General features: G+C 43.6%; 1 protein-coding gene across 2 annotated transcripts in view; it reads left to right on the forward strand.

The window, feature by feature from the left end:
- fgfr3 (fibroblast growth factor receptor 3) overlaps positions 1-26,168 on the forward strand; it is an 84,066-nt gene that overhangs the window by 52,169 nt on the left and 5,729 nt on the right. Inside the window, exons 5-16 of one of the 2 annotated variants that reach the window (XM_069662142.1) lie at positions 4,891-5,014; positions 5,183-5,373; positions 11,494-11,638; positions 12,229-12,401; positions 15,830-15,978; positions 17,472-17,593; positions 17,833-17,943; positions 18,032-18,222; positions 19,256-19,378; positions 20,008-20,078; positions 24,431-24,568; positions 25,795-25,900. In XM_069662142.1, the coding sequence (XP_069518243.1) occupies positions 4,891-5,014; positions 5,183-5,373; positions 11,494-11,638; positions 12,229-12,401; positions 15,830-15,978; positions 17,472-17,593; positions 17,833-17,943; positions 18,032-18,222; positions 19,256-19,378; positions 20,008-20,078; positions 24,431-24,568; positions 25,795-25,900 (1,644 nt within the window). The remainder of the gene's footprint in view (positions 1-4,890; positions 5,015-5,182; positions 5,374-11,493; positions 11,639-12,228; positions 12,402-15,829; positions 15,979-17,471; positions 17,594-17,832; positions 17,944-18,031; positions 18,223-19,255; positions 19,379-20,007; positions 20,079-24,430; positions 24,569-25,794; positions 25,901-26,168) is intronic. The other variant, XM_069662143.1, reaches the window with a different exon arrangement.

Raw genomic sequence — 26,168 nt, forward strand, 5'->3', positions numbered from 1 at the left:
CTCTGTGGGTCAAATTAGACGGTAGCACGGATCCGGGCCACTGGTCCGCTCTGACACAGTCATAAATTCTGGTAACTGGCCCCGCTGGTTCTGACAGGGCTATTTTGTGGGGTGAAGACGGAGGGTTTGGACTATTAAGGGAGCTGAGCTTCCTGTGTTTTCTCAGACAACTGCTACACTGCAAAAGATGTCGGTCTTTACGGGCCGTTTTGAGTCATAAATGCTTGTTTGGATTAAAATATGTAAAAGAATCTGCCAAAAGGTTGAGCTAGCTTCAAAGTTTCCCATGGCAGGCTCTGTAAGGAAAGCAGAAAGATCTTCAAATAAGGCCGGCCACTTTGTTTGTCTTGTGATTTCATGCACAAACTGCTGAATTCAATTCAAACCCCGCGCCGCCCCTCTTTTCTCTTTTCTTTCAGACTCACACTTTCTGCAGTGTGAAACTCCTCGTCCATTCCCATGGCTTGTGCCCTTCTGTAGGTCCACAGCCAAAGTCCTAAAACCTTTAAAGCCTCGTATGACTCTAACGTAAGCTCCTTAATAATTTAATTCTGTTTGGAATCCGGCGTGATTGGAGTGGATGGGATTATCACATTTGGAGACTTAATTCTGCAGGTTCAACAGGGGTTAGCCAGTGTAACATGGTAATGAAAGCAGGCGGCATTGTATGGAGAAAATAATTAAATGTGCCGTGGGGAATTAAAGGAGAAATGTCACTCAAAGTCGATAATTACCACAAATAAGCGATTCAATTAAAGTGTTGAGGATTGCCTTTGGGTGCTGCTTAACCCTGTCGGTGGAGTAGCCGCAGGCTCTGCAGGTTCGACTCTGACCCGCGGCCCTTTGGTGCACGTCCACCCCGCTCTCGCTTCCCCTTTCCTGTCACTTTACTCTCTAATTAGACAAAAAGGCTGAATAAATAACCTTAAAGAAAATTGCCTTTCTCTATTAGTTGCAGTCAGTAGATTTAAGGTTTTAAAGGGAGACTATGGAAATATGTTTAACATCTGACAGTTATTGGAAAATAGTGAATCAATAATGTTGCAAAGTAAAGTGTATTTGATTACTTATGTTTTCAACTTTTAATTCTTAAAGAAATCTTTGAAAACTTTCTTTTTTTTGAAAGCTGCAAAATATCAGAAATACTTTATTTATCCCCGGGGCGTTACAGTCGCTCTGACACAGAAATATAGGAAATATATATAGAAGTAAGAAGTGTCGAGTCTGCACAGTATATATACAATAATAAGAAATAAATATGAAACATAGACGTGCTGAGAAATGGGCTCTGTGGTGATTTAAATATGAATGTCATTGCTTGAGGTTTTGGGTGGAGGGAAAGCACCAGGTCCTGCGGCTCTTTGTGGGTTGGTCTGAGTGCCTACCTGCTTTTGTTTGGTTTAACCGTCCCATCAGCCCTTTGTTTAGTTTTGTTCTGGGTTTTTTGTGGGTTTCTTCTTGTAAATTTTGTGGCAACTCTTCTGACTCTTCATTGTGTTCGGCCTCTTTGATTTGAGCCTGTGGTGAGGTCGTAACATTAACAAGTAAATCAGTGGTACATGCATTGACTCGGTGTTTAGTGCATTCTGTTTTGAATAGAATAAAAAATGTTTTTTGCGTCTGAATTGAACTTTTTATCTGTCAGGGGAGGTTGTTTTATTTCCTTATTTCAAAGCTCCATAGTCTCACTTTAGAATAAATAAAAGTGCACAACCGTCGCACGCAGCAGGGCATCGAAAAGTTTCTTATTAACTTGGTATAAAGTATTTGGGACATGTACTGCCACTATACACACAATAGAAACAATGGAATAGATACAAAACAAGATGAAATAATCCTGTTGGTTAAAAGCCTGGCCTGTGCAGTTGTTGTATTTTCATGCTGTTAGATTAGATTAAAGGATTACACGCCCTTCTTCAGATTGGATCAAATATTCATGTTGTATTTAGCTGTAAGTTGCAGTGATTTCTTTCTGAGGCAGCATGAGGAGATTTTCCTTGACAGCAGCCGAAAGAAAGCCAAATGTTGAATCTGAATCTGCACAGCAACGACAGCAGTGCTTAGGTGAAATCTCTATCTGGGAGAAAGAAAGTACTTCAAACTGTCACTGCAGTGAGTAAATGTACCTTCCCTGAAATGAGGTATTTTTATGATACAAGACCATAACTCCGATCACAGCCTCCTTCTGTTTCTGTTGGTGGTCTTGGCCTCTGAGCGTCGACTTCAGCTTGTATTTTACCACCTTTTAGCTCCCTCCTCACGCGTCGCCTCTCTGTTTTTTCTCCTCTATGCCCAGCTCTACACTCAAGGCTCGGCGACCGCAGCATAAGGCGTCACTCATCTGCTCATGAGAGCAGCCATTGACTTCAGTTTGACTCCTCGGCTCTGAGAGGGGTAGACGGGGTGGAGCCAGCCGCTCTGAAAAAACCATTTGCCAGCGTTGAACGAGGCTGCCTGGCCCTATGTTACCATGCAACTGCAGAAACGCACACACAGGCATAATATTTACACTGTTACAGTATTTTCCGCATGCGCCTCCAAAAGAGAGAGTCGAGAGTGTGTACTGTAAGGCGGCGGGAGAAGGAGGAGGGGAGGAGATCCTCGACCTACAAATGTATAGGGTCTGTGAATGGCTGGCCTCTTACCTAAACGCATGGGGTTAAACGTTTGTGAAAACACTAAGCCCCCTCTCTGGGTCGGCACATTTTCCGACACAGGTGATGTTAAGTGTTCCACCCTGAAAAGCCTCTTTGTTGACATCACCCTCTCCCGTCTTTAGCAATTCTGACCTCTTTCGGAGGAGTTCCCTCCACGCTTGTCTCGCAGCAGTGAGCACAGCGGCGCATGTTTCCACTTAAGCAACGGAGGTCGTCCCTCTTGGCCCGTGGAGACTCTGCCTATCGATGCGTAGCAGGTTCTCTGTTCTCGCCTCGCTGTGCCGGGGCCGCTCGCTCTCAGCTTCTGAATCTGTCAAGTTAGTATCTGTCTGCTGCTTCCATCAAGCCACACCTGGTTTGAATTACTACGCAAAATTTACCCTTCGTCTCTCTGGGGATGGATTGCTCTTGACTGCCACAGCCGAAGCAATTTCAGAGCTGCAAAAGAAAAAATCTCTGAGCCTGCAGTGAGAGCAGGCAGAGCCTTTACTCAGCTGCCTCTCTTATGATAATAATCCACATGAGATTCTTTATATCAACATTTTTATAAGTTTAACAGGTTGCTCAAATATTTTGAGCTATGTGCATTCTGTTTAAAAATTGATCACATTCAGCAGCCATTTTTCTCTGTCGTCAAGCTCAGGGTAGGAAGCTCAAATGATGTTATCATGTCACTGCTGGGTTTCAGGCTGTAAGCTTTATAAATGAAAGACATCTGAGAATAATCATTTCATCTCTTACTGATGCTCAGCAAAGAAAATGAAAACATATATAACCAAATTTAACCATAAATTAAGTTAAAACAACATACTTTTTAACCTATTAGATACCGTTACACAACAGCTAATATTAGCATTCAGCCACATGCTAGCTAACACTACAATTAGTAAGGGGTTGGCTCAATTATAACTTATGTAATGCCCTATTAGCTATTGTAAGACAACAGCTAATGTTAGCGTTCAGCCATATGCTAGCTAACACTACAGTTAGTAAGGGGTTGGCTCAATTGTAACTTATTTTAGGACCTATTAGCTATTGTAAGATAACAGCTAATGTTAGCCTTCAGCCACATGCTAGCTAACACTACAGTTAGTAAGGGGCTGGCTCAATTATAACTTATATAATGACTTATTAGCTATTGTAATACAACAGAAAATGTTAGCGTTCAGCCACATGCTAGCTAATACTACAGTTAGTAAGGGGTTGGCTCAATTTTATGACCTACTAGTTGTAAGATACAGCTAATGTTAGCATTCAGCCACATGCTAGCTTATATTAAAGTTAGTAAGGAATTTGGCTCAATTATTACTTATGATCTAGTAGCTAGCTATTGTAAGACAAGAGCTAATGTTAGCATTCAGCCACATTTAACACTTAGGGGCTAAATGATAACATTACTGTTTGAGAGTGATATACAATACAATAGGGAAGGCATAAATTCTTAGCTAACAGTTGAATGCTAACATTAGCTGTTGTTTATGCTAATGCTTTATCAAATACATTGTTTGAACTTTAATTAGGGCTGACTGTCCCATGTGATTTGATGAATACTCCTGCCATTATTGTCTAGCAATTTGTAGAGCCATCTTGCATCATGAGAAGTTTGTCTCGTCACTTTTCTTCTTGACATCTTCTTCAGCGTAAAAACATTTCTTTGAAAATATGATCCAAAGTGCAGCAGACACCAGTCAGACTTTCATCTCCGTGCTCCTCTGTGGGCACAAAGAGCTGCTTCCTATCGAGACGTTTACACCACGTCACAGATAGTTTTCTGCTCATCTGTCGTCTGTTCTGCGTCAACCAGTGCGCAATTAATAAAAGGGGATTAAACTTGTATTATCATTTTAAATGTTTGTTCAAAGGAGGTTTGCGCCTCAGTAAACATGCGCTGCACACAGCAACCTGGCTGCTCTGTGATGTTTTATACCAAAGGATATCAAAGGAGGGAGAGAAGGGAGGAAACTGGCGCTGGAGACGAGGGTTTTCTCAGGACAGAGCGCTCGTTTATCTCTACAAAGTCCATCTCTATTTTAGTTTCAATTCAGGATTAAGTGTGCAGTCCAGACACCAATAGATAAACTTGATGTGACACTGTTTTTTATCATGACTGGGAGTATAATTAATAGGCAGTAAAAGAGACACCAAACTCTCCCTAAGTATTCTTGAAATATTGTAAAAAATCTGAACGTTTTTTTTATGACATATCTCTGATATACCTCTTTCCTTTCCGCAGTTGAGACACCAGCAGTGGAGTCTGGTGATGGAGAGCGCCGTGCCGTCAGACCGGGGGAACTACACCTGCGTGGTGCACAACAAGTATGGCACCATCACCCACACCTACCAGCTGGATGTGCTAGGTAAACCACACGGGAACATTTACGTTCACTTCTGCTTCTGAGTAAACACGGAATAAATTACCATGGTTTAAAAAACCCAGGAGAATTTCAGAAGGAAGATATATGTTTTAAGGCTATCGAGCATCTACATTCCTGCAGCACATCATTCCTGCACGCTTTCTCTCTCAGAGCGCTCACCTCACAGGCCGATCCTCCAGGCCGGCCTTCCAGCCAATCAGACGGTGGCGGTGGGCAGCGACGTGGAGTTCCACTGTAAGGTCTACAGCGACGCCCAGCCGCACATCCAGTGGCTGAAACACATCGAGGTCAACGGCAGCCGCTACGGCCCCGACGGCGTTCCCTACGTCAACATCCTGAAGGTGGGTCTGCGGCCTGATGCTCAGTGTTCCTAATGAGTCCCGATCTCACCAGCCTGGAGTAGAGTCGATATCCTCACTCATAATTAATCCCTCCTAAATGTCTTGTTTAATGAGTTTTTACAGCAGGTGGGTCTGCAGGGCCCACGGGCTGTTTTTGCTGCGGAGTATAATTAACAAGCTCATTCCTCGAACGCTACACTATGCATACATGCTTCTGCATATAGAAGTGGGCACTCATTAATGTACTATTGGCTTTAGCAATGATCAACGTGTGGCAAAGGTGGATTCAATTGAAGTCAATAATAATTAAAGGTGGATTATTATTTTTACTCCATGTGTTACATTGTTCTTGCTCTGAAAGCATCAACTATAGAAACTGATCTTCAGTTCAGTATTCAGAATCAGAATCAAGTTTATTGCCAAGTAGGTTCAAGGGATTTGACTTTGTGTTTAGGTGCAGAACACAGAACTGGAAGAAAAAATAAGCTAGTTAAAAATAGTACCCAGACTGTCAGGGACCTTACGTAGATAAAGAGATAAAAAAATAGACAATAAGAAAAAGATATAAAAACAAAAACAGGTGTAATTGAAGACCTGTACAGCTGTGGCGGTTTGTGCAAGAGGATGGCAGTTTAACTCTTTTATTGCCACAGCAATAGATGGTAAGAATCTCTTGCCAACCTTAATGCATTTATTTTATTGTCATAATGTCGAACTAAAACAATCCACACCGTTTACTCAGCAGTTTAACAGACTAATCAGCCAAGAGGTCAGAGCTATATCGCTTACTTTTGGCTGCTGTTCATAGTTAAATTAACCACTGTATTTAATTTCACAGATGTAGAGACAATCATTTATTCTTACATGCTTTAGATCATGCTTTGCGGCTTTTACTGCACATTTGTTAAGCTAGCTATAATGAGCAATGTTTGCAATGTTTTCCTGAACTGCACAAATATTCACACTTGATGACGAAGGACATCTTGAATTTCATTTTGACTTTTTGAGGAATAAAAAAAATCCAGGAGACAAAACAAATAAGAAATATATGAGATAGAAGCCCCGACAAAAGCATAAAGCGTTTTTGGGAAATTTTTAAGGTCATACCTGCTCCACTTGTAGTCGAAATTTGATCAAAACTAAAATTGATGCATCTTGCAGATTCGCTTGAACTGAATGAGCTCTTCAATTCCAAGACACATGCAAGACTCTAAAGAGTGTGTCCATCTGTCCTGGATCTCCCTGTATTGTATGCTTTCCCTCATACATGGTGTCTGCAGCCTTTACGGTCGCTCTGATGCTGCATCTTTAAAAAGCATTTCTCAATCACGAGCACTCCCCGGTGAAATGAAGGTAAAATAAACTCAGTGGTGAAGGCGTCAGAGAGCCTTAGGAGGGTTTGCTCCTGTTAAAGAGCAGCTCCTGGAGGTGTCGCCTCCCCAGGCTGTGTTGCTGCTCAAGAATAGAGTAGAAAGCATTCCTCACCAAAGACGACAACACCCTCAGCCTGCTGTGAGGAGTGCTTTTTTTATTTGGGATGAAGAGAGGGAAGACTCCCATCGACAAACCGAGAAGGCCTTTTGCTTTCTTATTTGGCCTTCCCCCCCTTTTTTCTTTTTTCTGCCTCTAGAGAGAGCGAGGGAATAAAACAAACATCTGGTTTGGACTAAGTTAACTGCCGTGGTGGCGGCAACGCAGGGAGAGAGACGGGCTCTGTAAACCGCCGCTGCCGTCAGATGTGCTGCGTCGCGTGGTTTGAGGAGGAGGAGGAGGAGGAGAGAGGGAAGAGGCACCAAAAAAAGCCATGGAAAAAATGAGTGGAGGAGCACAAGGAAGGGCAAAGTCAGCAGGGAGAGAGAGAGAGAGAGAGGGAGAATGTGTGAGTGGTGGGTAAAGATGGAGGGCGAGAGAATGAGTGGAAGGCGGGGTGAGAGACAGAAGGAATGAGAAAGAAGGAAATAAAAGGGAACTGAAACAAGAGAAGGAATAAAGAAACACAAACCCTTTCAAACATGCTCGCTTCATCTAGTGATGGATTTGAGGCTTTCAAACGTACGTCTACATGTGTTTTTTTCAGCAGTAAATTGAGTTAGAAAGGTAGAAGGTGGAAGAGTGTCTTCAGGCTCTCATCTCTGCAACCTGCTGCATCACTGATGGATTATTTTCAGATGAAGCTTTAATTAAGAACATTGCAGGGGGCGCTCTTCGCCCCGGCTTCTCAGTGGGTGATACTGTAACAAGTTTTCTAATCATGTTTTTTATATAATTTATTACATAGAGACTAGAATATAGAGATGGTCCTGCAGATGGCATGAAAGCATGGTGTCATGATTAATGTGCTTTTAGTGGCATACTTTCCCCTCCGCACCGCAGTACAAGGAGAAACACAAAGTGACGTTAAAAGAACCATCACGACTCTAATAGTTTGAGAAACCTTTCAGAAGAGCTAATGCTCATATCTGTACGGGAAACTTGAAGCTACAGCAAGCTAGCTTAGCTTAGCATAAGCACTGAAAACAGGTGGAAACAGCTAGCCTGGCCCTGACGAATGCAACAAAATATGCCCGCTTGCACATCTAGTTTTATGATTTATTCATCTGACACTTAAGTCTGTTTTCTTTCTGCATAAAAAGTAGGGATGCACGATATTAGCAGCACGTTATCGGTATCTGCATATTATAGCTTGAAAATGACATATTTTGATATTTTCTGCCGATATTTTCCCCCGATAAAACATCGTTTTAATTTTGTCTAAATGCCCGATGATTCCCTAAAACAGAAAAGAAAATGTTACATATAAATAAATACGGCATTTTGTACACAACCTAAGTTTAAATAGTTTTCTTATACTGCCCAGAGAGTGTGTACATTTTAAAAAGCACTGTATTATGTTATTTCTGCATCTGCCAGTGGGGCGTGATGTCAATTCCACTGCAGGGGAGACTCGATGTTCTCTGCTATTAGGTGGAAGAAAACATGCGCCTAATATATCGGCATTGAAATTGGCAAAAGGGTTGGAAGATATCGGCATGTCGAATATCAGCAAAAAATCCGGTTTCGTGCATCCATAATAAAAAGTGATAAGTACATGTCTCTCTCTTTAAATGTAACATATTGCTGTAGACTTCACAATAACCTGACAGCATTCGATAGAGACTTCAGCTGCTTCAAAGTGTTACACAAACGTTTCCAGAGCAAATTGGAAAATTTACTCTCGCTCTAACTCCGACATGAGACAGATCTGTAGGAGTGAGAGGAAGAGAGGAGAAGACGGTGACGGAGGGAGAGAAAAAAAAGATACTTCTAGAGATGAAGGAGGGAAAGACAGAGAGAGAAAGAGGGGGAGAAAGACAGGCCAACAAAAAGAGGAGAGGGGGGAAAGCTAGCCTGACAGCCCAGACCGCGGCTCCACGCTCTATTTTCGACTACCACATAATTGAAACAGTATTTACAGAGATGTGTGTGTGCCTCTCTCTCTCTCTACTCTCTGGCCCCACCACAGTTCATTCAGACTCTTTGCAACATTTCATGTGTGGTATATATCCTGTAGGAGTTAAATACAGCTGCGTGTGCATGGAGGAGGGAGTCATGCACGATGCCTGAATCGCTCTTTTGATGCCTGGAAAAGGAGTTAACGATGAGCGACTCGCCCGGCGTGGGGAGGGAGAGGGAGGCGTCTGGAGCCGAGCCCTGGATGTTCATTAAGCAACCATAAAGCATGATATGTTTTCTCCTTTATGTGCTTTGCCTGTTTAATTATTCATCGACAGTTTCTCTGCCGGAGAGAGGCTGTCACAGGCAATGTGTGTGCGTGAGCACGTGTTAGTGCGTGCACTCTGCGCTCACGCTTTGGGTAGATTGACGTACTGTAATGCCTTTAATCTACCAATAGACAGCTTGTGTTACTATGCAGTGTACAGTGTGTATATGTGTGTGTTGTTTTGGATTTTACAGTTTTGACGTTGTAATGCTTTTAATCTCACACACAGGCTGCAGGGTACGCCGTGCATGCGCCGTTTATTTCGGTTTCCATGTAAATCAGCAGTTTTTTAAGGCCTATGAGAGAGTAAAGTTCAGCATTCATATTATACTTGGAATAGTTAAAAAGGGATTAAATATTACTTTTGATGCGCCTTTTACTGATAATTATAAAGGGAAAATCAAATAAGTAAAGCAGCCATATCTGCGTGTTTCAAGCAAAAGGCAAAATGTATTGAATCGAGGAAATACAGCGAAAGCTAACTAGCATTGTAAGTAACAAAAAGACAGTAAATTTGAGTTCACAAGCATTACCTCGCCTGCTTACATTCTCTTTCAATTTGTGTCCAGGTTTGCATATATGTTCTGTACATGTGTTCTTGCAGGCGCTTGCTGTAAAGGCTCTCAATTTTCCCTTCACAGAGTGTTGTCAGTAAACACACAGAGGCCCACAGTAAGTTCAAACTGTCCAACGTGACACACAAAGATGCCGGGAAGTACTGGTGTCGCGCCTCCAACTTTGTAGGCAAGTCGGAAAACGCTTTCTGGCTTAAGGTGCACAAAGCAGGTAAATCCTGAGCTCCCAGCGACAGCCGCCTTCAGCACATTTGATCCTCTGCTGCGTCTCCTCCTCTCCGCAGGGCTCCTCTTGGTTGTGGGTTGGATGAGCTCACTGGCTTGCTGATAGGACAAACGCACACAGAGACACACAAACACGATTTAAAGCAAAGTTTAAACGCTCAGATTGTGTTAGCTAGTGGCTATCATCCATTTTAACGCCCGGTGCCAATTTGTCTTCCTTCCCGATCAATAACAAACACAATGACACAACTTTAATTACTGCAATAACTTCAAAAGTCTCACCCTCGCTTTCTCACAAACCACCTTTAGACACAAACATTCACATATACACAGAAATAGATAAAAGCCCACATGAAAGCCGCCACCAAACCAAACACACACACACACACACACACTGACGAGTATTGATTTCCCTGGGAGTGCATCCACCAGCTGTATTAATGTGCTTTTATATGAGAGCATGCAGCAGCACTCGGATTTATGACTGGGTCTGGATGTCACTGTTCATTACTGAGGCCCTGGGAATGAGTGCCCCCCACCCTACCCCCTACCAAGCCACATCAGACACTGTTTCAAAAAAGGACTCCCTTCACTGGTCATCACACAAACCATTAGTCAAAAGGGAAAAGCCACAACTGCAGTGATGCAGTTCAGTAATTTCAAGGTTATTTATAATCAACCAGGCTCAATCTTAAGGGTGTATCAAACTACTCTAAAACCATTTAAAACTTGATCATAATATAACAGTCATAATATAATCTACAAAAAAAGCAGAGGACCCAGAGTCGATCCCTGAGGCACCCCTACAAATAAGAAAAACTTGCAGATCAAAGGAAACAAACTGATTTGTATTGAATAAACAGCTACAACACTTCAAACACGACACCCTAAAGTCCACATTTGAAGCTCAACGATATAAATATAATACATTACTGCATCTAAGACTTTTGAGAGGTCTAAACAACCAAACAATTCACATCCGCAAGGCACCAACATTTCTGTAGATAAGGCCTGTGGGATGAAGGGAACTGCTTTGCTTCGGCGTCAGGGAAACTTTACACTGATTTAATTTCAGCACATTTGTTGGAGGAGCGATTGAAAGCAAACTCCGACCTTGTCAGAAGAAAAGCACTGCAAAAATGTACGTCTTATCAAGTATTTCTTTGGCGTTTACTGAGGTTACTAAAATTTGGATTTCAAGAAACAACTCTTAAAATCTTTACAGTAAAAGATTTCAGCCTTGTTTCATTTCTACATATAAGAAGACACAATTTAGCAATTTGACTGAATAAGGAAAGGTAACGTCAAAATTACTTGATAAGAAGGACATTTTGAAAGTGAAAGCTTCTTTCGCAGCGTGGTGAAGGTGCTGCTTGGGTGTTTATAGGTGTTGGTGGCGGTGCTATCAGCAGAAGAGAGTACAGCCTTCGAACCCTCACTTCTGTCCTTTCCCTCCAGGGTGTATTTGGTGTTTCCTCTAAGAAGCTTTGGGCTCATGATATCTCTCTCCTTTCTCCTTTTTTTTTCTCCTCCACCTTATTCCCCTCTCATCCTCCACAGACGGCTGGTATTAACACAACAGATAAGGAGCTAGAGGTTCTCCTCTTGACCAATGTGTCTTTTGAGGATGCGGGCGAGTACACTTGCCTGGCAGGGAACTCTATCGGCTTTGCTTACCACTCTGCCTGGCTGACGGTGCTTCCAGGTATATTCTCCTCCTCTCTCTGGGTCTTACATTTTCCACCTCAGATGTTATAAACTCTGATTACTCCTGTAATTATTTTTAACAATGTCATATTTTGCTTAGTTGCACAATCTTTGACATTCATTTTGAAACCTATTATTGCACATTATCGCTGATTGTTACTTGTTAACACATTTTAAGTGCGTTGCAACTGTGTCAACGCCCCTTTAATTGGACAAAGCAAACATACAATCCAGCCGTCATCGAATGCCGCTTTTTAATCAAAGCAGATCGTCTGTTAGAATGTCTCAAGGCTACAAGGCAATTTAAAGACATTTTTGTGTTCGGTGTTCAACGCTATAATTACCTCCCCGGGGAGAAGCATATCACAGGTGCAATTACCTGCTGAAGCATAAAACTACAAGCAGACTTTGTGCTCTGTTCCTGTTGTGATTTATAGACGTGGAGAAAACTGCCCCTCTGAATCTGTTGGGGTGAAATGTGCTACTGAGCAAAGACATTTTTCTTTTAATTAATGATAAAGTATAAAAATTTCAATGACGATGCTGATCTTTATCTGACTGACACTCGACGTCCTCCCCTCAAAGCAGTGAGCCCGGAAAAGGAGGACTACTACGCCGACATCCTCATCTACGTGACGGGCTGCGTGCTCTTCATCCTCGCCGTGGTCATCGTCGTCCTTTGCCGAATGAGGATGACCACGCAGAAGACGCTGCCCACGCCGCCCGTGCAAAAGCTGTCCAAGTTCCCCCTCAAGAGACAGGTAACAGAAAGTAGATACAAGATTCGTATGAACACTTTCCCCTCCTTTTCTTGCTTCCTGTCTCTCTGGCTTAGCGAGTAGCAAACTTAAAATTAGACTTAACACAGAGCTCTTTTTTAAGACAGAAATATTAGACGCCTTTTTCAGCAGTTTTCTTCTTCAAACTGAACTGCAAACAACCCCAGCAGTCGAGGAGGGAGTGATGTTATTAACTGAAGGAAGCACCCTGAATTAGCCAGCGAGAGTCATGGAAAAATGGTGTCATTTTTCAGCATCAGGGCCACAATGAGAAACCAGCAGAAGAGCAATATTTCTAATATCTGTCTTTTTATCTTCTATAAGTCGCAAAGAACAAGTGCACACAGGACAGAGCCCAGCGAGGTGAAGAGTAAAAGCAAATACAGAAGCTTATTGAACGTCTATCCGCCGTGGATCTCTCTCTCCGTCCTGCTGTTTCGATGACGTTTTGCGGACGCTGGAAGGCAACACGCTGGTGACATGTGTTCGCATTTATCTTGGAGCAGATTCAGCTCAGGGATATTTATGCCCTCCTGTGACTGTCAGTGTTAGTTTTAGATTTCACTCTCGGTGTAACGCACACTCCAGCCTCAACTGTTTGGGGAGAAACAGAAAGTGGAGCAGCTGCAGCACAGCCCGCAGTCTGCAGAGCTCTTCACGTCATTGTGTCTCAGGGCGGCTTTCAGGACCAACTGTAGTCGGGTCGGAGCCGAATCCAAGACCAAAGTTCGAAATAGGCAATACACCAAAAACAAGTCCACGGAATATAGGAATACTATCACACTTTGGTGAATATAAAATGTAACTTTTCTGCTGAGCATTAGATGACAAGATTGATAACGTTCTGTTGGCACATATAAAGCTAAAGCCAGTTAGCTTAGCATAAAGACTGGAAAGAGGGGGAATAAGCTAGCTGTTTATAAATGCTAGGCTAATCTAGTTCCCCCCCTTTTTTCCAGCTTCATATTTAACAGACACAAGAGTGGTGTCTTCTACCGGTCTTCAAGTATGCGAAGAAAAATAGCTCTTCCTAAACTCTCAAACTGTTCCTCGAAGTTTCTCTCTTTTTCTCTTTGTCCGTCTTTTTGCGGGAACATTTTCCAAAACGACCAACGTGTAATTTAGGAAGAGATCGTTTCTTCAGGAGGTTAAAATTCTGAAGTAGATCCCGATCTGATGAATCGGGTGGATGATCATTTATAGACTTGGTTCTGTATCTTAATTCCCCCCTGGAAAAAGCCACTGTCAGTCAAAGCTGGTGTAATATTTGAAATTGGCGCCATAGATGTGGAGAAAGTTGTACAAATAGCTCTCTCTCTCTATGAAAGGCCCAGCGAAAGACGCTGGAGTGAAATACGACCGTTTCACTGCAGGCCACGGCTCAGAGCGGTACAGAATCTGAAATACGACAAGAATATACCGGTGGATCGTCTAAAAAATCTTCAGGGCTGCAGTCTACATTTCAAACCTGACGATTTTGAATGAGACATGACATCGGAGGCGGGCGTCCTAGATTGAGGAAGTGTAGTTTAGCGAGCTCCCTGGCCTCCGCCAGATGACATGTTTTACGTCGTCTGGCGGAGGTTTTCCAGGGCCCATTGGAGAAGCAGATAGCATCCTCCGAAGGCACAGAGTGAAATTGCATTCTTTGTCTACCATAATGGCATTAGCTCCCCATAATAGCATGATAGGACTGAGTTTGAATATCGGCGAACTGGCCCTTTAAAAAGTGTTTTTGCTATAAGATACCTATTAAACTTGTATTATCGGTGTTAGATTCAGTGGAGAGGCCTGTTCGGGGCGGTTGCACTTTCTAGACAAGCAGGAGGAGGGGAAAGGGTGAGTCAACATCCATCATCGGGTCGACCAGGACGAGTCAAAACAGGAACGAGAATCAGACATGTCCAAGAAGGGAAAAGTCTCCTGAGGACCAGGCCGGGGAACCTTTCCCTGTGCACATTCATTAGTTCTCCTTCATCCTCGTCTTCCACTCCTCTCTGCTCTCATCAAAAGACTTCAGTCGGAGCTCATCGGCGTCTTTTTCCTTTCACTTCTTCTTCAGGCCGTGCAGTGTGGCCCTCATTCTCTTGGTTTCTTGCAATTGTTGATGCAAAGATCATCTAAACTAACTAAAGTGCAGATGAGCTTGTCATCATCCACGCGGTGTGCAGGACACAGCCGCTGCGTGGTTGTTCCAGCCTCATAATTGAAGGTTGTGCTCCTAAAAATGGAAAAAGATGCACTTTAGAGAAGAAGAAACCGTGACTTGTTCTTGGAAAACAAACACGCGTCTTCTAAAACCAAAGTCAGGATTCAGCTGGAATGAAAGATGGGAAAAAAACATATTTTACCTAATTAGTACTTGTTACACAAAAGCAGTCTTGTTAGGTCATATCAGGTAGGTCATCTTTTTAAAGACGCTCTAATTGTAGCCTCTAAATCTCTCCTCTTCTGCTCCCTTCATATACATGCTCTTATAAGGCAGTGCAGGGAAGATCTTATTGCATTTTTCTGTAATCTTTGCTTCGTTTTTGTAAAGCTAATCTCCCGCTTCTCTCCTTTCTTTTTCATAACTCTGACTAAATCTCCCATAAACCCCGCGGCATGTTCTATCAGATATTACTTTTCATGCCTCTGAAATTGTGGTCAGGGTTGTTGTCTTTTTTTTAAGCCATGCAAGCGTTTTTCTCTTTTTCCTCCAATGGAGAAGCCGAGGAGGGATGTCTGGTAAGTGGCCATGTTTGTTTCGGGACCCCACCTGAAGGGGCCGAGCAGGCGGACTCTGACACAAACAGATTCATCAAAAGCAGGGCCCGAGCCACCAGCTCCCCCCAGCCGTCAGATAAATGGTGGGAGGACGGCGGGCTCGGGGCGGGAGGACCACCGGTCGGGGAATGGAGCTTTCTGATGGATAGAGACGTCCATCCCGGCTCGCCACGCGCTCGCTCGCTCGCCCACCTCTGCTTCCACCTTCATTCGTCTTTGTTAGCGTGTGCTTCCTCCTGTGCACAGCCACAGGCCGGCTGTTTGTAAAAGTCACTGCTGGTGTCAGAAGTCAGACAGAAACTCTGAGCTGCTGAACGAGCTCTGACATTGGCCCCACGATGTTTGATGTTTGCAGTCTGTCGCTGCAAAAACTTGAACCAAGGTTGCCATTATAAATTTAAGAAGAAAAGTGAATCTCCACGCACACAGTTTGTCCACAAGCCAGAGTCTAAACATTTCCAGCATCTTACAAGGAAATATGCACTTTAATTATATTTAAAATTTCAGTTGCTGTGTTAGAACGCTAAATTCTCTGTTAGGTCAAAGGTCAAACTAAGCTTCCTCTCTTCCCTCTGTCTCTGTGTTTAAACACACATCAGCTCACCCTCTTCAGAGACTATAACAGTCTGTTTTTTGCACCCAAGCAGGTGTCCTTGGATTCCAACTCCTCCATGAACTCCAACACCCCACTGGTCCGGATCGCCCGCCTGTCATCCAGCGACGGCCCGATGCTGGCCAACGTCTCGGAGCTGGAGCTGCCCTCCGACCCCAAATGGGAGTTTCCTCGAACACGGTAAGAAAAAATGGTCCCACAGATCTGAATTCGTCACTGCTGTTTACACGGCTGTCAGAAAGCAAACATGGTCCGCTGCGGCTTAATTTAGTTTTAATCTTCCAAGCACCATATTTCAGAATTGACGGGTACTGCTCTGTTGTCCTTGTACCCTGATGTGCCGTGAAAACGTGTGAGGCGTCAATACATCAAGGTCACCGTGACACCTTCCCTCACAGTCAGTGTGCTTGGCAGTCCAATCAGCGTCAGTGAAAACTGCAGAGAGGAATTACAAACACACAGACAGTAAGAAGTGGTGGTAGCCTCTTGGTTGCAAACGTGATTCCAAAGCAGAAGTGCCTGCACTATTTCTAATGGGCAGCAGGGGGCGACTCCACTGGTCGCAAAAAGGAGTTGCATTTTATGCAATCTTGGATCGCATCAGCTGTAGTCTGACGAGGATATAGCCTCTGGGGGCAACGGTGAATATGTCGGGCATTTCCGGTTTAGCCAGCTGTTAGCGATAAACAACTTCTAATCAAGACTTTTCCGCGTGCTGAATTGTTTACAGAAAAATAAAACGTTTTTCTTGTGATTGACTTTAATTAACGGGTCGTACCTTTGCCGAAATTTCAACATCATGATGCAGATTAGTAAAAAGTTAACTTGAAGCTTTGTCAGGTCTGTCCTCAAGAGGAGAAGAAAACTACTTTAAAATGCTCGTTTGTTGATCAGGAGGTCCATCATTAATGATGCATTTGAGGAAGTCGGGAAATCCAAACTCTGAACAGCTTTCTTGACACAGCGTCAAGGGATTTATCTCAGGTTGAATTTTAGATTAAGAACGGATGTTAGCTGAACTTGCTGCAGATGTTTGTTTATAGAGATCGTCGTCAGATCACGCTGATGGGAGCAGGGATGTCATTACGGCGGATTACGTTCCACCTGCTTTTGTTCTCCACACAGACTGTTTTTCCTGCATACACCGCAGCCTGCTGATATGTGATTGGTCAATATTTCTCGGACAGACGTAGTTCAAACAGAAACCAGAACACTTGCCATTCCTAAAATCTGCATCTCTGAAAAACGGATATCTATTTACAGATTGTACATGTAGAATCTGTAAACCGTTTTATGAAACCAGATGTAAATGAGCCGACCTCTAACTTGATTTATTACCTCCGAACTTCTCTTTAATAAAGCATGATTTTCATTTCTAAATTATGTTCCCATTCAGAGTAAAATTGACGATAAAGCAGGCTATGTGTAGGGAGTGGCTATTTGAGATTGATAAGACCCTACCGTGGGCGGCTGTCTACTAAGAGAGAGATGTGAGAATTTGACAAATATGGTCATTTCTGGTTCAGAAAAACCCAGGATGGTGACGGCTAAATTCCAAACTCAAGGCTTTAGTAGAGAGATTTCCTAACTGATGGGTCATGTTATAAACTTGTTATACAGTCTGTGCAAACACACCCTGAAAACTGCTTACGAGTGTCTCGCTTGTGTTCCAGGTTAACTCTGGGTAAACCTCTGGGCGAGGGCTGCTTCGGCCAGGTGGTGATGGCGGAGGCTGTCGGCATCGACAAGGAGAAGCCCAACAAGCCGCTCACTGTTGCTGTGAAAATGCTGAAAGGTAAGTGATTGTTGTGGAGTAAATGCACGACCTTGAATGCACAAAGCGAGGTGACTTCCTGAAGTACATTTTCCCCCTCCTTTCCCTGAATACGTAGTGATATTTATTCTTTGTCTGGTCTCATATCTGCCACATCTCAAGTCGTTGTCTGTTCTGGCTCTTACTGTATTTAGTCCTTTGTCCTGATAAAGTGTGTCGTCTTTTGTTCTGATCTGGCTTCATCCTCTTGTTTGTCTCAGATGATGCCACGGACAAAGATTTATCAGACCTGGTGTCGGAGATGGAGATGATGAAGATGATCGGAAAACACAAAAACATTATCAACCTGCTGGGCGCGTGCACGCAGGACGGTGAGGCCTCAGCGTACACCGGAGGAGATAATTAACACATTTATAATCTATGTTCTGAAGGTGACTCTGTGTTCTGTGCTGCACGCAGGTCCTCTGTACGTCCTGGTGGAATACGCCTCTAAAGGTAACCTGAGGGAGTACCTGCGGGCGCGCCGGCCGCCGGGCATGGACTACTCCTTCGATACGTGTAAAATCCCCGACGAGCAGCTCACCTTCAAAGACCTGGTGTCCTGCGCCTACCAGGTGGCCCGAGGCATGGAGTACCTCGCCTCGCAGAAGGTCAGAGTGAGGATGATGCTGATATGCAAATAGTGTGTGCTGTTTGACTGAGTGTCTGTATGTGGATGTATGCAGGCACAGACGAGGGACTCTCACTTATTTATTATCTTCCTACATGAGGATGCTCTGACGTACTTTTTAAACTTAAAGACCCCCTCCAGTGAACATCAAGTGTTTACCTTGTAAACATCTCCATGTGGTGTTCATGTGCTACGAGACATATCGGAGCAACATCAGCAGTCATCTCCATGGCTGGGCCTGTCTGCTTTTAAACTGCAGTGTACCAAGGACAGGCTGAACAACACGTTTTCAGATTGGCAGGTTTGTGATGTCACAAACCTAAGGAGCCAATCCCGTTAATGGACGGGGCGACGCTATGCATGTCATTATGTGTAACTTATGGCAACCACTTCAGCGATGCGCGAGCCAGCTGTAACCGCCATCGTAACTTTTGCAAACTCACTACTGACTGCTAACGTTAACGTTACTACTGCTAATTACTACATTTTAAGCTAGCTAAGTTTCAACAAGTTGCCACTAAACGACGACAGAGACGTGTTTTGTTTTGGCGACGGAGGGGGGTGGTCGGAAATTTGCATCGTGGGCGGGGCTAATGCAGATTAGGGAATTTTGAATAAGGCAGAAGGAGGAGATGCCCTGGGAGGTAATTAAAGGTATATAATAATTTATTATTTCAAAAAGAGCATTTTATATGTCTTAACCATGACTGGAGCTGCTCTTTAAGAAGAAAAAGGGAAATAAGAAGGCTTTTTAGACAGGGCCAACAAATTATCAACCTCTGTTGGAACAGAGATAAAGTCAGGTAAATGAAACAAATTAAAGTTAAAGTTAAGTTAAAATTCTTACCAAATCTTATCCCTGAAAGAGTCTCTCTTAAGAGAAGGTTTTAGTGTTGAAGCTAAAGGTCAAAATCTGGGAGTCCTTAAGTCTGAGAAAGTTGAGTGAAAATTGTCAGTCTGCAGTGCATCCCTGTGCATACGTGTGTTTGATGTGTTTGTCATTCTCCCCTCAGTGCATCCACAGAGACCTGGCTGCCAGGAACGTCCTTGTGACGGAGGACAACGTTATGAAGATTGCAGACTTCGGTCTCGCCAGAGACGTGCACAATATAGACTACTACAAAAAGACCACCAACGTGAGTCCGTCGAATTCTCTGTCAGACAAACAGAATCATTTTGGGCTGTAAGAGTGAGATCATTTATTGTAGCATTAAAAATTCTACTTCTCTTAACAGGAAAGTAATAACTTCAATTTGCTGTTTTTTAAGTCTCTTTATCAGGTAGTAGAAGGACAGAGAGATCCAGCATTAACAAATGATGTTTGAGATAATCCAAGGCTACAAAATACAGTTATGTGATAGAAGATGTAGATTTTATAACAATGTTTTAAGCCCCCGCACGTAGAGGCACTCACAGAGCTACAGTGGCTTGTATAGAAAATAGTATTCAGAACCATGAAGGACAGCACACACTGTGATATTAATAATAACCAAGAAATGAGATGATATAAAATATCAATACGATGTTGATGAATGCCCTTGAGTCTTTCACACATTCTTGTGGCAGTAATGGGACCTTAAGAGGCGGATTTGAGGAGTTTAGAGAGGAGATACGGCCCTCTATAGAGGCTCAATCAGTGTATCCTAGGTTCTAGTGATGAGTTCAAGGACAGTGGGAGCAGAACAAACTGTGTGCTCGGGTCTATGTTTTGCTGTCTGCTCTGTACAGAATGGTTCTGCTGACCAAAGCGGTTCTGTTGTTGCAGGGTCGTCTGCCCGTGAAATGGATGGCTCCGGAGGCTCTGTTCGACCGGGTCTACACGCACCAGAGCGACGTGTGAGTTTGCACAAACCGATCGGTCACATGCCGACTGTCCGCTCATGTGGAGCTGCTGTACACCGGAGGAATCCGGGTGTTGAAATATCATGACGGGGCACATTAGCGTCAAAAGCTGCGTCTGTGCGTGTGAATATGGAATCGTAGCGTTCCCTCTCCAAATATTTCCCGCTCGCTGTCATCTGCGCTCGCTTGGTAATCCTGAGCTCCACATTCCTCCCTGCGTTTGTTCTTTAATCTCCGAACAAGACATCAGAGAGAGGCAGAAACACAACAGAGACCGAACGTCTTACTGTTGTTTTATCAGCGTAAATCCACCCTGGACGAAAACAGGAGGGGATAAGAGAGTCGGGTGGGTTATGGCGGGGTGTCCAAAGGAATCAGAGCGGCGGAGGCAGACGCACCTTTTACGACCTGTGATTGCTCCTGTGTTGGCTGCGATCTGGGCAAGAAAGAGGAGGTCACAAAGTCAATGTGTCCCGTGGTAGCTGCGCCCCCCCCTTTTTAAACCGCTCCTCCTCGCCACCCCCCCCTCAGCCAGACGCTGTGTCCCCAGCACAGCCATCCAAGCCAAACACGGGCCCCTGTCAACACTGGCTCGCCGTGTGATTACACCAGACTGGGAACGAGCCGAGCGCCGAATCAGCCCGCTCTGTTATTTCAGCAGGTCTGGATTACAGAGTCGATCCTCCCGCCAAACCTCCTCCTCCTCCTCCTCCTCCTCCTCCCTTTATACAGTAGTCGCTCCGCAGCCAGTTTGCTCTCACACACCCCGGGGGACTCTGACTCCTGACCTGTGATGGTTTTCTCTGTTTCACTCGAACAGACGGGGAATAGATTTAAACACATTTAAACAAATCTGTCACAATCGCAGCCAAACAAGGAAATAGCGAGAAAAAAGTTGAACAAAAGGAAACTTTTGCGCGCGGCAGCTCACACCACATGATTGGTGTTACAGTTCATGCAGCTTTCCAAACATTTACGGCTCTGCAGCAGAACTGGCAACGAGAGCATTCAGGGAGCCATTTTCACACCGTTGGTTCGCACATTCTTTGTGACAGTTTCTGCCCATAAATTCAGACCTGTATTCACATTTTTAAATCAATATATCAGGGTTATTAAGTGCCGACATGGACCTTTTTTTTCTTCCTCTGCCAGTGAGTTTTTCCTCTGCTGCCAAAACTGTAGAGGTGAGGATTTTATTTTGAAAAGCCTCGGAGGTGTCCCGGAGTCTATAAAAGCTGCAGAGAACAAATCTCACTGCACCTTCACACGCACGAACACATTTAAAGGAGCCAAAGGGGAGAAAGGTGAGAACCAGCTGCTGTGTTAGAAGGAGGAGGAGGATGCAGAGCGGGTTGTCCCCTGGCTGCAGGGCCGGTGGTTTGATGTTGCAGGGTACTCGGACCTGGCTGAAGTTCTTCAGCGGTCTTCATCACTTTTTAGGTGTTGTGCTTCCTTATTTGACAGCATGCTATTCCTTAGAAAATAATTTACCTTCCCCTGCAGCTCAAAAAAAGCTTTGCGCTTAGAAATAAGCATGCACTCTGACGTTCAGGCTGACTGGCTGTTGTCACGTTTATTCCCGTTGTGTGACAGCCTGTTAGATCTGTGCACGAAACTGCATTTACCATTTACAGAAATGATCATTGTATCACTCTTCAAGAAACTAAATGGATCTTATCTTAATCTTACAGAATCAAATCTCATCGGTTATAGTCTGACGATGATATAACCTTCGGCGGACGAAGGTGAACATGTCGGGCGTGCCCGGTTTAGCCAGCAATTAGCTTAGATTTTGTTTACGGTGGAGTTTGCATCTTGAGAAGTGACCGTGTGTTCAGATTAAAAGTGAAGCGAATTTCGCCCCCCTAGATATGTCTGCAAAATAAACGGCATCATTTCGTAGTTCGTTAAATCCCTCGGAGAAGCGCCGTTTATCTGTTTCTGGTGAGTTACACAGAGGCTGCACTCTGGCTTACTGCAGCCGCATGAACCCAGAAAAGAAACAGATTTTCTTGTGATTAACTTTAATTAACAGCTCTTAAGTTTGCCGACATAACAGCATCATGATGCAGATTAGTAAAAGTCACAATAAAGCTTGGTCAGGTCTGTCGTCAAGAGGAGAAGAAAGCTACTTTTAAAATGCTCGTTTGTTGAGCGGAGGTCGGATCGATCATTTCTGATGCATTCGAGGAAGTCGGGAAATCTAAACGGCTTTCGTGACACAGCATCAAAGGAATTTATCTCAAGTTGAATTTTTTATCTAGAACAGAGTGTTAGCTGTTAGCATGCAGACGTCTGTTTGTAGAGATTAATAAGAAGCTAAATCGTTGTCAGATGAGGCTGATGGGATCATTACAATCCAATCTAACATCACAGTGATGTTTGCCTTCATTCTTAGACTGAAAGCTTTTGTTGCTGCAGGTGCCAATGACAAATTAAATGTTTACATCTTGATTGCCTCCTCATATTAGCCGGCTAATAGCTTGTGAAAGTTCATCCTCGACAACCAGCACTAATACAAACCGCCTGAGTCTGCAGCTGCTCGTCCCTGAGATGGTCCTGAACCCTACCTGACCCTACACACCTGATTCGTTCACGTCCAGAACACAATAATGACAATAAGCTAGTTAGCGTTTAGCAGTCTGGCCCTCCCGTCTTCAGATCTTGTCACAGACGTCTCTCTTTCACTCGCTCTCCTTTCACTCTGTGTTTGAACGGAGGACTCGCACGGCTCGGCCAGCAGCGGCTGTTTTCAGCGCTCTGGACCGGAGCGAGGATAATTAGATTAAGCCCGCCGAGCGCCGCAGAGGGAGGAGGGGTCCGATTCTGATTCACTGGACGAGCGGTCGAACAATAGAGCTCTGGTTAAATAGACCACTATTATCTGATTACCTTCACTCATTTACCCATTTAGGGATGAAGCAGCAGTAAATTGAAGCTGCTGCCTCAGAGACAGAGGGATGAAGATGGGGTTGGAGGTGCAGACTTTTCTGTTAGTGTAGATACAGTACAAGATTCTCTATGCATGTTTTATGTGCCTTTCAGGTCATGTAGGTATTTTTGGTTTGTTTCAAGCTTTTCCCCTTTTTTAAATGTTTATTTCCTTTTATGCCTTATTAGAGAGAAAGGAGAGTGGATAGTGAAACAGGTGAAGAGAGAGCGGGGATGATGCGCGTCAAAAGGCCAAGGGTGGGAGTCAAACCCAGAGCTGCGGGATCGAGGACTGTAGCTTCTGTACATGCGATTTAACCGCTGAGCTAAACTGGTGCCTCTTTTTTCCCATTTTTAGTTCGTTATTTAAACAGAACATTAAAAACAATGTGAGGTTGATTAATGTCTTTTATTAGGTATGCTTTTTCCTTTAGAGCTTAAATGAACAAATCAAGATAATGGCTCACAAGAAGTTTTGAACTCCATGTTAACTTAAAAAACAAAATGCCTTATCAAGAGTTTAACTATAAAGAAGAGTAGACATAAAGAGACACTTTTTTCACACCAGTAACAACAATTTAAAGTAAAAAAAAAAAAAACTTGTGCAGGCCCTCATACAGCCTCTGCCTGAAACGACTCAGTCAGCTCTGTCCCTTTAAGAAATCCCGCCCCTACAAGCCCACTTTCCTCTGATTGGCCAGCTCTCCGAAGCCTGCTGAGGCTGCACTTTGTGACCTCACAATGTGCAGTGTGTTTGTACTGGCCTATAGTAGCTTTGTAATAATATATGAATTAACACAGTAATGAAATGTTTTTTTCATTGTGTTTGTTGCATTAATGATGTAAAACGTGAATGTTTCAGTGCTGCCTGTTACACGTGAACAAATGAGCTCTTAAAGGATGAGCTCATCAATATTTTATGTATCAATTATTGGGAACAAATCCAATCAAAAGACACACAGACTCACAGATAGTTTGGTCATTTTAATGCTTTTATTGATCATATAAAAGTAACGATAAAACACAGCCCATTACTAAACAGGCTCACTCCGAACAATATAACAGAAGAAAGCTTTTCCTGATCATACCTGGTTGTATTTATCTCACCTGTGTATCTGTTAACACTAAGCTAATTCAGTCTTCCATTGCAGTCTAACGACTTTCAGGCTTCAGGGTTGATTTTCACAAATATTGACTGGCTGTCCGAAACAATGAGAAAGTCAAATTGATTCTTAAATTGGATGCAGTAAACATTATCGAAGATCAATATTTCCCCCCCGAACAGATTCATCGGCTTATCAGGAGAACACGAGGCTCTCTCTGAACCTCGACCGCCTCAGGCCAAGAGTGACGTTTGACCTCTAATCTGTATTCATTGTGTGTCTCAATGTGTGTGTTTGTGTGTGTGTGTTCAGGTGGTCTTATGGGGTGTTGCTGTGGGAGATCTTCACGCTGGGAGGCTCTCCGTACCCCGGGATCCCAGTGGAGGAACTGTTTAAGCTGCTGAAGGAGGGACATCGGATGGACAAACCTGCTAACTGCACACATGAACTGTAAGCGTTTTTATGAAGTACAGTTTGATTTCCTCGTTTACAGGAAGTAGCTGCAGTTTTCTTTTTAGGGCTGCACGATAAATCGGCTAACAATCACAACTGCGATGTGTGAATGTGCAATAGTCACATCGCAGGATGTGCGATAGTGAGGCAAGCTGCTACTTTTTTGTTGCTTGGTGCAAAAGGAAAACTCGCCATTTACTGTTTTCCCACGACTTAATCACAGTAAAGGTCTGTCTGATGTCACTCTAGTGCAGCTCTTCAACCGAGCACAGAGTGAACTGACCGCTGTGCTGCAGAGTCTGTGTGTCACCTGCCTGTTAGCTGTAAACATGTGCGAGACGCTGCTGCTACCGTTACAGATGTGTCGGCGTGATGATCGAGGTAGACTTTCAGTTTCGCACGTTGGCCTTTGAGTGCGTTGTGTATTGTTGTGTATCAGCAGCACCTCGTCCTGGTGCTCATTAACACTGTGGTTACATAAATGGACAGGTTACAGAGCGGACGTGCCTTGGAGTGTTTGCTTTTAGCAGCTACAACTGCAGGAAGTATGATTCAGTGGGCTTTCGTTGAAAACATTACTGTCACCGAGCTGATCACGCTGATTAGATATACATTTGAACACTGTTAGAAATGGTAGATGACATACTGTATAAGTAACACAACTGCAGCCCAAAAGTCTGTTTGTATTAATTTTTTAAAGAAATGCGTCGCTCCTCCCGAACTCTCTACTTTTCCACTTGGAAGTCTGAGTCGCTAAACCAATAAGAGGTGGATATTGTTTGTTCAAAGAAAATAGACTTAAAAGTCCCAAAGAATAAACTGTATTTTGTTAGTCAATGTCCTTATTTTTCCAAAATCGTGCAGCTCTAGTTTTTTTTTTTTTATACTCTGGGGGATCCATTGATCATCGTATATGATCGACAGCTCATTTCTGTTTCTCCTCACTTCTGCGGTTGTCACAAGAAGACTTCCATTTCTGTAATTTGTGGTGCAAAGTGTCTCCTTACAGCTGGAAACAAATGAAAGTGAAAGCCGGTAAAAAACTTAAAATGATGAGCCTTCACTTTGCTTCAACCTCAATTACAGACCGTCTCCAACCGGCTGCAGATCAAGTAGACCAAAAGAGTCCCTCTCAGATCTCAGACTGTTTATTTAAAATGTATTTTAGATTCTAAATTATGAGATGCGGAGTGACTGAAGCCTGATGTGTGTGTGTGTTTCAGGTACATGATCATGAGGGAGTGCTGGCACGCGGTGCCGTCACAGAGGCCGACCTTCAGACAGCTGGTAGAAGATCACGACCGGGTTTTATCAATGACCTCCACCGATGTGAGTCTCCCTGCACAGCTGCTGCTCACTGATATCATAGAACTATATACATCAAAACTATACCTTTAGTTTCACCTTGGACCACTGTACACTGACACTTTATAAAGTCTCACCTTAGCATGAAAAGTCACAGGGACACGACAGCTAGAGAGTCTTTACCTCAAAGACAAAGGCACATTAAAATATGACTATAAAACAGAGTTTAAAAGTATAGTAACGTTTACTTAAAATGCAGTAAAAGTGTATATTTCTTCACTTCATTATGTGA

The sequence above is a fragment of the Semicossyphus pulcher genome, unplaced genomic scaffold (genome assembly GCF_022749685.1).
Source record: "Semicossyphus pulcher isolate SPU_LCO1_2020_fin unplaced genomic scaffold, fSemPul1.0.p SCAF_14, whole genome shotgun sequence".
NCBI classification, from domain to species: Eukaryota; Metazoa; Chordata; class Actinopteri; order Labriformes; family Labridae; genus Semicossyphus; species Semicossyphus pulcher.